The 11,484-nt window shown below is 41.7% G+C and overlaps 1 protein-coding gene across 1 annotated transcript in view; it reads left to right on the top strand.

Annotated features, from left to right (window-relative positions):
* UBE2D2 (ubiquitin conjugating enzyme E2 D2) overlaps window positions 1-5,237 on the top strand; it is a 59,332-nt gene extending 54,095 nt beyond the window's left edge. The window contains exons 6-7 of the mRNA XM_025852180.2: window positions 2,520-2,613; window positions 4,309-5,237. Of these exons, the coding sequence (XP_025707965.1) occupies window positions 2,520-2,613; window positions 4,309-4,354 (140 nt within the window). The 3' untranslated portion in view covers window positions 4,355-5,237. The remainder of the gene's footprint in view (window positions 1-2,519; window positions 2,614-4,308) is intronic.
* The last annotated feature ends 6,247 nt before the right edge of the window (window positions 5,238-11,484 follow it).

Genomic DNA, 11,484 nt, shown 5'->3' with positions numbered 1-11,484 from the left:
AAAAAAAAAAAACAAAAACTGTGGCTGAAATAGTTTTCCAGATAAGTGGGTCCTTTTCTTAGGTAGGCCCCCTTACAATTCAAGCGCTGCTTGTGAAGGTCTTATTCTTAGGATTTACTGGTGTGGTGGTTCTTCCTTCAGCAAGTAGCAGTAAAGATAGAAATCTAGTAAGGGACCAAGAGAGGTGGGGGGAGAGAGAGAAAGAGAGAGAGAGAGAGAGTGTGTGTGTGTGTGTGTGTGTGTGTGTGTGTGTGTGTGTGTGTAGGAGTGAGAAGTTCTAGTAACTGGAATTGTTACCGAACATTTTTTCCTTCCCCCTTGTGTGCCTAGTGTTGATTTTTCAGTTACTCTAAATCACAAGGGCTCTTAGTTTATTTGACTTATGTTCTGTCTGGATAGCTTCTTTAAAAATAATTGCTGTTCCATTTTGTTGGATTTGATTATATCAGTGTGCCTAAGTTTAATGTTTTAATGACTCCCTTTTGTAAATTGAATGTGTGGGCAAGCCGGTCTGTGAAAGGCCTGAATCCTGTATGTGATGATAATTACTCCTTTTTTGAGGGCAGTAGCTTTGACCTAAAATTCTTTCCACTTTGAGTATATATGTTAGGGATCTAAATATACAGAAAGCTTAAAAGAAGCAGTTAAATGTGCCATAAAGCCACTTGATTATATGTTTTTAGAACTGGAAGTGACAGTGGGTAATGACACTAATGAAAATGAGCGTATACTGATGAAAAATGTATATGTAGGTAAAAATTTAGTCACTTCAGTGGAGAGTCTCTGCAGGTTATAGAAATAGGAGTAATTCTCTTTATACAGATAAAAGATATAGTACTTTATAAAACAAAATCAGTTTTTTATGAATTAAAGATCCCTGAGTAGTACAGTAAGAATCCTTTTACCATGTCCAGATAACCACCACCCCACCTTTCTTTCCTGGAGAGAAAGTTAGAAAAGTTATGTCTTTAAAAAAAATTTTTTTAAGATTGCCATCAAAAACTAATGGTGTAATGTATGGTGATTAACATAACAATAAAAAATAAAAATAAAAATTTTTTTAAGATTGCCTTATTGGAATAATTAGAATAGTAAATAAGGGAATTTGTAACAAATACTAATTTATTAGTATGTCTGATTTTAGGTGAAGATTCAGTTGAACTCTTGCCAATTTGATGGGCTGGACAAGTTTCTTCTTCAATAATTTCATGAACATTCAAAAATCTGTAACTTCCTGTTGTCATTTCCAGGAAATACATGAAATCTTTCCTTATTGCTGTTAGAATGTTCTGTGCTTGAAGAGGGCATAGGTGATACACCTGACAATGGGAAGAGAAGATGTTTTGGGAATGCCATCTGCCAGAATTGTGGGCAACAGGAATGAAGAGTCAGAAAACATCTTTCCTGATGTTTTTTATTTTCCATATACTCTTAAGGCAAGGAAATAGCTTTTTTGTTAAACTGAATGATTAAGGGCATGTGAACTTTTTCTTCACCTCTCAGAAGCCCTTGACCTCTATAGAATAGGTTTGGTAGGAAAATGAATAAATTATTTTCCTGGTGAATTTGATGTTTTGGGAGTAAAGTGGGCTCAGAATCATTGCCTCCTGCTGCAGAATATTAGAGAGAAATAAGACAGCTAAGTTGTATTGCATCAGAATAGAAGAATTGGAATTTATTTCAATATGTCAGAGGCCCCTGGATTTAATGTAATTAGTGGCCTTGGCCTCCTCTTTGCATTCAATAAGGAATATGTAAGTTTATAACAAATTTGAACAGAGGCAATTGTACTTTTGAGATTTGTCTGCTATGTTCCAGCTTGTCACTGAGGAAATGGCTTCGTTGAGATTCTAAAGTGTCACTGAAAAGAATTTGAGACCTTGGTATCTTGTATCCTGTGTAATAAGTGTGGCCAGCCCCATTTGGGGGCAAATACTGGCCTTCATGTTCTTAGACTAAATTGTTTTCAACTAAAAATGAAATAAATCTGTTGCATCTGAATGTAATACCTGTCATTGAGAAAACAGTGATTGTTGGATTTCATGGTTGTCAGTTCTAAGAGCATTCAGTACTGTGGTTGTCTTTGGAAATTTGAGAACCATTTATCTTTGAACATGGGTTTCTAAAAATTGAATTTTACTGCCTATGAAAAGTATTGTTGGTCTAGGATTTGAAAGACCTGAATTCTAATTCCACTCTAATTACTCACTAACCAGGAACATTGTACAAATCACTTCATCAGCCTGGGCCAGCATCCTTAGGGGTTCAAGAGAAATCTTATATGAAAAAAACAAAAACAAAAAACAGCTTACTTTATATATATAGATATAGATAAATCTTACATGAATTTTTGTTGATTATTGTAACTATCAAGTTAGGTAGAGCTCACAGATCTACTAGGCACTACAATATGAATAGGGTCTTAGAATTTTCTCATGTGTTGGCATCTCATGTTTCTTTCGACCCTTTGCTTTTGTCCTCTACTAATTTATACTTTTTTTTTTTTTTTCCCATTACAGTACTCTTGTCCATCTGTTCTCTGTTGTGTGATCCCAATCCAGATGATCCTTTAGTGCCTGAGATTGCTCGGATCTACAAAACAGATAGAGAAAAGTAAGTATGGCTAGAAAAGTACCTATGGTGGGATGCAGAGGTTTGTGTCTCAGATCTTAACTCAGGGCTGAGTATGGGTAAGATATTTCAAATGAAGTTCTAATATACTCACCTGGGGAAAGTAGAGTGTTTGCATCAGATATCATTATAAGTTCAGGATGCTGATCTTATTTCTAATTGTTTCAAATGACTCCCACTGTTGAAAAAACTCTATAGTGTATTTTCTAAGAGCCTTATGTCTTTTGCTTGGCTTTTGACATTAAAGCATTTTGCATCAAGAGCCCATCTGTCTTTGGTGTAGGTATTTGTAAATTAATGGGAATTGATTTTCTGCCATTTGGCATAATCTAAAAAGAAAGGGAGTGAGTGAACAAGACATGAAAGCCCCAAATGTCCTTTAAAAACAAAACTTAAGGTAGAATTTACATATTTTAGAATTGTACTATGAATTTTTGAAGAGTGGTCAGGATATTGAAAAAGATAGTAACTGAAAGTGTTCTAATTTTTTAATTTTGTGTATTATTTGTTAAGACTATAGGAGAAAATAGGTGGGAGAGAGTGGGTAGTTTTCTAAAGTTAAAATATAAAGGATTAAGAATTACTTGAATTCTGTTGGATTAGAGAGGCTTATAGATAGTATGTTTTTATTTTTTATTATTTTTACTTAAGTTTTTATTTAAATAATCGTTATACCCAGCATAGGGCTTGAACTCACAACCTCGAGATCAAGAGTTACATGCTCTTCTGATTGAGCCAGCCAGGCACCCCTGCATAGTATATTTTTAAATGGAGCTGCACCAAGAATGGGGGATTGGAACAGCAATTGGTTCTTAGTTTAGTTTTGTCTGTGTTTAGCTCTGAATAGTACCTATAGTCCTGTATTTCTGGCTGCATTCAGAATAAAATTAGATCATATTTTTTTCTATTTGTATACACATTCACAAAAAATTTTTTTAAGATTTAAAAATTTTTTTTATTTTATTTTTTTAAAGATTGTATTTATTTTAGAGAGAGAGAGCAGGAGTGGGGTGAGAGGCAGGGGGAGAAGCAGACCCCCCACTAAGCGGTAAGCATGATGCGGGGCTAGATCCTGGGACTCCAGGATCATGACCTGAACTGAAGGCAGACACTTAACCGACTGAGCCACCCAGGCGCTCTGTAAAAAAATTTTTTAAGGTAATCCCTCCACTCAACATGGGGCTTCAACTCACAACCCTGAGATTAAGAGTCGCATGCTCTGCCAACTGAGCCAGCCAGATGCCCCACACAAATTTTTTGATGAGAGAACCATTTTGTCCAGTATCTAGGTGAGCATGAATGCCTTCCAAAAGGCATTTCCCAAGTCATTTGCTTATTAGAAATTTAGAAAGAGGGGCACCTGGGTGGTTTAGTCAGTTAAGCGTCCCACTCTTGATTTCGGCTCAGGTCATGATCTCAGGGTCGTGGGATCAAGCCCCGCATCCAACTCTGCCCTCAGCACAGAGTCTATTTGTCCCTTTCCCTCTGCTTCCCCCACACACTCTCGCACTCTTGGTCTCTCTTTTCTTTCACTCAAATAAATAAATAAATAAGAAGGCTTTGCTTGAATAGTACCAGTTATTCCCCTCAAGTTTCAGATGGGATAATGAATGAAATCTGTTGCTTTCTGACTGACTCCTCACCTGTGTTAAGCCAAGCTTCTCTTTGTGTGTACAGGTACAACAGAATAGCTCGGGAATGGACTCAGAAGTATGCGATGTAATTAAAGAAATTATTGGATAACCTCTACAAATAAAGATAGGGGAACTCTGAAAGAGAAAGTCCTTTTGATTTCCATTTGACTGCTTTCTATGAGCCCACGCCTCATCTTCCCCTGTGCACATGTTTACCTGATACAGCAGTGCTGCGTGTTGTACATACTTGGAACAACAAACTAGAAATACTGTACTTCTGTACCAACATTGCCTCCTAGCAGAGAAGTGTGTGTGTGACAAGCCATTTCTCCAGGCGTAACCTAGGTGTGAGACTAAAAGTTTTCCTTATTGACTTAAATTTGGATAACGGCAAGGTGAGGGGTGGTGGGTATGATGTGTGCTTGGATGGGGAAGAAAAGCTCCACTGACCTGTAGGAGATTGTTTTTAAGTGGAATCCTTTTAAACTCAGAACAGTTATGAAAAGCAAGGCGAAGAACACGAAGCTGTTTCTGTATTCATTTTTTTCCGAAGGACCTACGTCTTAGGTGAAAGTTATGACCAACCAGATTAAACTCTACCCACATCCTGTATTTTAAGGTCTAAGTTTAACTGGTCAACATTTAAATGGATTGGAGCTATTAGTACATAAAGTGTGATGGGCTTTGGTCCCACATCTTTTGCATCTCCCCACCCTTCAACCTTTGTCCTTTCAGCCCCTTTCTCTCTTCCACATTCTTTGGTTTGTATGTGGTTTCTCAGTTAATACATAGCTAATAGCTCTTATTTTTCTTATGTTTTTAACTGCTTAGGTCTATCTGGATGTAAGGGTGAAAATTCATTTGATGGAAATACTTGTGTATATTTAAAGACCCAATTGCTCCTCTGGAGCTTGTACGTTCAAGAATGATTAATCTGTGTAATAAACTGATTACTACAGTCATTACATATAATTTTGTGTGAATAGGCTTTTTGATTTTAAGAACTTTGTCTAGCAGACATTAGTGGTGGGTTTTCCCCCATCCCTAAAATGTTTTCATTTATACTGGTTGCATTTCAAAATCATGAAACAATTCCAGTTTACATAGTCAAAAGGATATCTTGAAAGTAATTTTACTGAAAAAGATAAGGGCATAAGCTTAAAAGCATTTCCATGAAACTTACATGTGCAGTATTCCAGGAACATGACTGTTAAACTAAATAAGAAATCTGCTTTATTAATGAAACTAAGCTACATTTCACCAAAACCTTGTGACATTCCCTTGGTACATAGGACATGAAACAAAGGCATTGCTATTTGGTAAGTTAAGCTTCTGTGATTGTGATTGTAAAAGAGCAACATTGACCAAACCTGGGAAACATGAGCACAATCTTGTATTGGAGAGTCTACATAATTACTTTGCACTGACATTGCAGGATATTCATCCAATTTTAAGTTGTACTGTATGTGGCTTTTGAAGTCTTCCCTTGACTCTAGTAAATTGTAGTTTGAAACTTGTAAACAAGTGTGTTTGCCAGAAACATCATTCATGTGAACTAGGCAAGTTACCTTTTTTTTCCCTCCTTCTCCTAATCTAATTGTAAACCAGGCCAGCCTGAAGGCCATGGCTGATACTCTCTAGCCATCAGGTTCTTTCAGATGCATCTTTACACTCTTGCACAAAAACTGAGGAATAAATGTCCACTGCTTTTGGTTTTAAACTTGTTTAACTTGTCTTATCTCTCAGTGTCAGTGTCCCTCCATCTCGGAACTAAGGTGTGCTATAACCTGAAACCTCTAACTGCTGCTTCGCTGATGGCTACTTACTAGCATTTCTCGCATTCTTGACCTTGCAGAGAAGGTTTGACTGTTAACAGGTGTGGGGAAAGGAGTTAGAAATGAGCTCTAACCTAAAATTACCCTGTATTCTCAGTTATCATGGGCAGGTGGGATACCAGTTTTGGACTTGGTATTAACTAGACTGGTGACTGGGGTCAGTTGCACAGATCCTGAAAGCCCGCTCTTTGTCATCTTAGAGAGTGTAGCCAGCACATTACCAATGATTAGATCATAATGTAGATACTTTCACAGGAGTGCTCTTAAGTATTTTTAAGTGCTAAATAAAAGCCATCATAGTGGCGTATAGGTGCCAAATGAAAGGGTTTGAATGGTCACAAACAATATTAGGCCCTTGAATGCAGTTTGGTTTTGCATATTTGGATATAGAGCATATTTGTTCCAGTCTGCATGCATATGCCTTGGCCAGAACAAAGGCTCAGTGAGGGAGGCCATATTCCCCACTCATGAAGAAAAGTGTGTTAATCCGGGGTGGTTCTCATCTGGGATCACATTGCTTTTTTACAGGAATGTTTCTGGCTTTATCACATGTGAAAGCTTATTTGCAGTAACCTTGATAATCTTGGTGAGGCAGTGGTTACCAGGTGTATCAATATTGGAATATCAAGTGTATGGATTCCCTTTGCTTTGCTTCTTAATTCTTAACATGGAGTGTTGGGACAAGTTAGAGCTGGAGCAGTCCCTTTTGGTTACATGATTTCAGATACTTGGGTGCTCTGTTGGCCAGTGGTTAAAGGTTAGCATTGTCCTGGTGGTTTCTACACTTGGATAATACATAGACTTGGAAGGAGGGTTTTGGGGTTAGGGAATGGCAGGGAGGTATGTAGAGAGAAGGATATGATAGTGGTCAGAGTGAATGGACCGTGTCCTCTGCCCTGACCTAGCAATAGAGACATTGCTTTCCCGCTTCCATTGTCTACAATATTCCACTTTTTGAGTCATTCCTCTTTGCCTCAACAGGTTATTTTGAGCCTTAGGTAGAGAAATGAGTTATTTCCAAATTACGGTTGGAATGCCTATAAACCGTCCCTTGTCTGCAATTAAGGTGAAACTGGCTTTTGTCTCAGTCTGCTGTATGATCCCCCGTAACACCCAATAGCTTTAATAGAAGAACTTTAGTTCTTGGGTCTTCTGAATCATGACCATATCTTTCCTTCCTTCCTACTCAGGAATAAGCATCTTTATTACCCTGCAGAAAATTGTCACTAGTGTTAAGGACCCATCTCCTTTTAATTCTCTTTGTGAAACACTTTATTTCAAGTGATGGGCTATTTTGATGGGTGTGAGGTTATACAAAAGAAAGTAGATTTCTAATAGAAAATAACTGAAGGTAGCAAACTTCCCAAGTATATGTTCATATATGTCCAAGAAGAGAAAATAAATTTCCTTTGGGGTGCTTCTGGAGCCTTTTTCCTATTTAATTTTAACTTATGTTGTGTGTGCACTTAGATGAATGTGGCTGTGAGTTCTCTGTGCCCCACAGAAACCTGCCTTAAAAGCTTTAAAAGCCCCAGCTGCTAAATCGTTGGTATTTCAGGCTCCTCTGAATATTTCCAGGCCAGTTTCTGGGATGGGCCAGTTCCTGGGACTGGCTGTGGGATCACTTTGTCATATTTAATATTCATTTTTGCCATATTTTCCCTTAGTTGATATGAGTGGGAAAGCTCAAAGGTTGGATTCTCTAAACCCTTAAAGCCTTGGGCCTTAGTGGCTCAGTATATAACATGATCACCAACCAGCTTTGGCCTTTCTCAGTGACTGTTCCTGGGCTGGTTGAGTCAGAGTTAAGACATTTTTTGTGACAAATGATCACTTGTCATCTTTGAATTATTTGTAGAGAGCAGCACCTGATTAGAGGCAGAGTATAATCCGCCTCTTAACACATGTGAAATCTTAGCACCAAGAGAGCTGCTTAATAGTTTTTAATTGAGTGGGATTTGTTTGTTTTTAACCTCCTGTGTAAGTTGCTTTTGGTAGAATGGCCTTTTCCAGGGCTGGGGATCCTGAGTGCCCAGAGTAAGGTGCCAGTGACTGCTGTCCAAGAAGAGCAGCACCAGCCTTGAACATGCTATGCTCCTTTCCAGACTTCTAAGGATATTAGGGGAAGTAGCTACCATTTTCTCAGGCGCCTCTCTCCTTGTTTTAAGCTACTACTTCTCCTATTTGAATGTCTTCCTAAGTACTTAAAAATCTTGACTTTTAAAAGGTACTCCCCTGGGGCGCCTGGGTGGCTCAGTTGGTTAAGCGACTGCCTTCGGCTCAGGTCATGATCCTGGAGTGCCAGGATCGAGTCCCACATCGGGCTCCCTGCTCAGCAGGGAGTCTGCTTCTCCCTCTGACCCTCTTCCCTCTCATGCTCTCTATCTCTCATTCTCTCTCTCTCAAATAATTAAATAAAATCTTTTAAAAAAAAATAAAATAAAAGGTACTCCCCTGATCTAAATTGTAGAGCCTCTAGGGAATGAGAGTGAGTAGGGAAGGTTTAGTTTTCCTGACCGTAGGATCAACTACTCCCCCAGATTGTGCTTTCTCAGCTTTTAAATTTTCCATAGGAAGTGAAGTTAACTTTGGAAGCTCCAAAGCTCCTTGGGCCCCCTTACTTGGAGGTTTCTAGAAATAGCTCCCAAATACAATCTGACATTTGAGCTTCAGAATCAGCACCATCTCATGGGTGAGAGAGACACGTGCCATGCTTGAGGTAGTTGGCAAAAGCTAGGCTGTCTACTGGACTGCAGGGGTGTCTGGAGCTTCCCCCAGCTAAATAAGGAGCAATACTGGTTAGGTCCTTCTGGGCAGTTTCCCCAGTCAGCACCTGCTACCATCTTTGAAAGGTGTGGCTGCTTGCAGGGTGTTGCACTGAGAGTTACGGGGACCTGGCCTGGTTAAAGAGGGCATCCAGGATTTCCAGTCACCTGTTCCCCTGTGATGGAACCAAGACTTTTCTCAGACCTGCCAGATAAATTGAGCTTTTCTAGAAGTATGACCCTAGGCCATTTCATCCTGGTCCTCTTTTGTAGGAAACAAGAAGAGGGCATAAGAGAAGGGGTGAAGAGAGGTTCTGGTGCATTGTAACAGGTTATGGGGCAGGTACTCTTTCCATGAGGGGGGGTTCAACCTCTAAGTTGGATAGAAAGGGCACTTCTTCTGAAGTTTAGGATATAAATTTTGTGGAGGTGGGGGGCAGGATTCCTTTGTGATTTCTCCTCTGACACACTGTCCCTGCTTATCCTGCCCGCCTGCCACCCTCTAACTTTAGGTGACAGTTGGATGGGTTTAAATTTCTGTGCCCACAGATGGAGGAGGTGACTAAAATGCATTTGCCTGGTTAAGGAGTGAATTGGTATCTGAGTGGCTGCTAGTGCCTGAATGGCCAGCAGAGGGCAGCGGTGACCCACGGCTGTAACAACCGAGAGGCGGGTGGTCAGTAAATCTGCTTGGACAGAACCTGAGAGGGGCTTTTGTTGGGGTGGGGAGGCCTCTTTGGTCTTGGCTTTGTTCACAGTTTATGCAGAACTGGATGGGCCAGTGCCTAGCTCAGTCAGGCTCCATCATAGCCTTAATCACAGTGAGGGAACAGGGCCCAAGGCCTGCCAGAAGTGTCAAGCTACCAGCTCCCCTCTATCCTTCCCATTGGTATAGTAGCCATATCCCTGGGTTGTGCACAGATGAGTAGGGTCTGAGCCATGGCCTTTGCCCACCTGGCTACAGGTTGCATGGGGGCAAAGGCCTGTCCATCACTTCATATGAATAAGGAGATCTCATATTTTTTGGCAGCTCTCTGCCTGGTGCCCACTGTTGCCTTTCCCCAGAGACAGGCAGTCCCTGTCGCCCTGGCCAAGCAGCCCAGTCTCATTTACCTGCCCACCTACCCTGGGCAACTAGGACATAGTTTTTCATACCCTGAGGGATGGAGGCCTGGACACAGGAGGAACAGGGCTGTCTTGTCTTCCCTTGTGCTTTTTATCCTTTTTAATTTGTCTTGTGTTTTGGGGCTCCAGGCTCCCCAGTCTTCCATCCCAACAGCTGTGAGCCTCCAGGGCCACTACCCGGAAGCCAGCTGCCTCTTCTTGGGGAATTCTTTGAAATTCCAGTCTTGCCCATCTGGATATGCAAATATCTCCAGAATTGCTGAACCTCCAAGTGGCTACACCCCAGGCAGAGTTGTGAGAATTAACCACCACTATCCCCAGATGGGGGAAACTGCCTAGGGGTTGTTGGTGCCTGGAACCCAGGTTTTCACCTACTGAGAAACCCACTGTAAGAGTGGTGGAGAGAGGAGTCTTGATGGCTCCCCAGGTCCTGCTCTAGTTCCTAACTATGTAAGGAATTTTGCATTCAAAGGAATTGGGAGACCCCTGGGGTCCCTTTCTGGAGAGTGAGGCTCTGGACCTAAGAAAGTCCCCAGAATAAGGACTGAAGCCTTGGGTCTATGCTGGCCAGAGGGGTTGGGGCTACCTGCAAGGAAAGCTCCTGATTTCCTACCAGGCCAGACCCAGGCAATAGAGCTAAACTTAGGCAACCCAGAGTAGGGCCAGCAGCCTGGCCCCCAGAATGCCTCGCTCTCCCCCAGGCCTCCCCCTGGGGCTGGTTATCTGGCTGCAGCAGGAGGAATGTGTGCTCTGAGTGGGGAAGGCGGGGGCTCAGGGTCAGGGCGGAAACCTGGGAATGTGGACTCCCTGCCTGCCCCTGTCCCTGTTGGAGGGAGGGAGCCATGGAGAATGTGGCTGACAGGCCCCAGGCGTGGGAGAGTGTAGGTCTGCTTGTGTATGTGAATATGTGCAGGAGGGGGCTGCCCGTGTGTGTATGAACTTGTGAGAGAATTGTGAGCATGGACATTCCTTAGTGTTTATGCATATGGGTGTGAGCCTAAGCTGTGTAGCCTTGGAGAAACAGGAGTCAAATCTGTGTTTGAATCACAGGCCATGACTTTTCAGTTGTATATTCTTGGGCAACTAGTTTTGCTCTCCTTTGCTTGGTTTTCTCGTCTAGAAAATGGGCAGTTGGCCTCCAACCTGGCCCTTAGGCAATGCTTGGTAGAAAATGGCCTTACCAAGTTGAAGGCTATGGGTTTCAGGTGTTTGTGGGTTCTCAAGGAGGGGTATGCATGGACAATGGGACATCTTTCCTGGATTTTTGTAAAAGCCAGAGGTTTTCCCCTCTTTGAGCAGGGCCTGCTCCTGGGACACCCAGGGACTTGGGGTGGGCTGTGTGGGCTTCTTTGGGGCCCGCAGCTCACACACCACTTAGCAAGACCTGCAAAAGTGTACCAGTAAACAGAATGGGTAGACTTTTGGATGGACATGCCTGGCCAGCCTGCATGTCCCTGCCCAGGGTTTGTCTGTCCCTCTACTTCTCTTGGGGGT

The sequence above is a fragment of the Callorhinus ursinus genome, unplaced genomic scaffold (assembly GCF_003265705.2).
Source record: "Callorhinus ursinus isolate GAN/ISIS: 27379988/994484 unplaced genomic scaffold, GSC_fseal_2.0 scaffold83, whole genome shotgun sequence".
Lineage (NCBI taxonomy): Eukaryota > Metazoa > Chordata > Mammalia > Carnivora > Otariidae > Callorhinus > Callorhinus ursinus.
The sequence above is the reverse complement of the archived record's forward strand: the minus strand, read 5'-3'. Positions and strand labels throughout refer to the sequence as shown.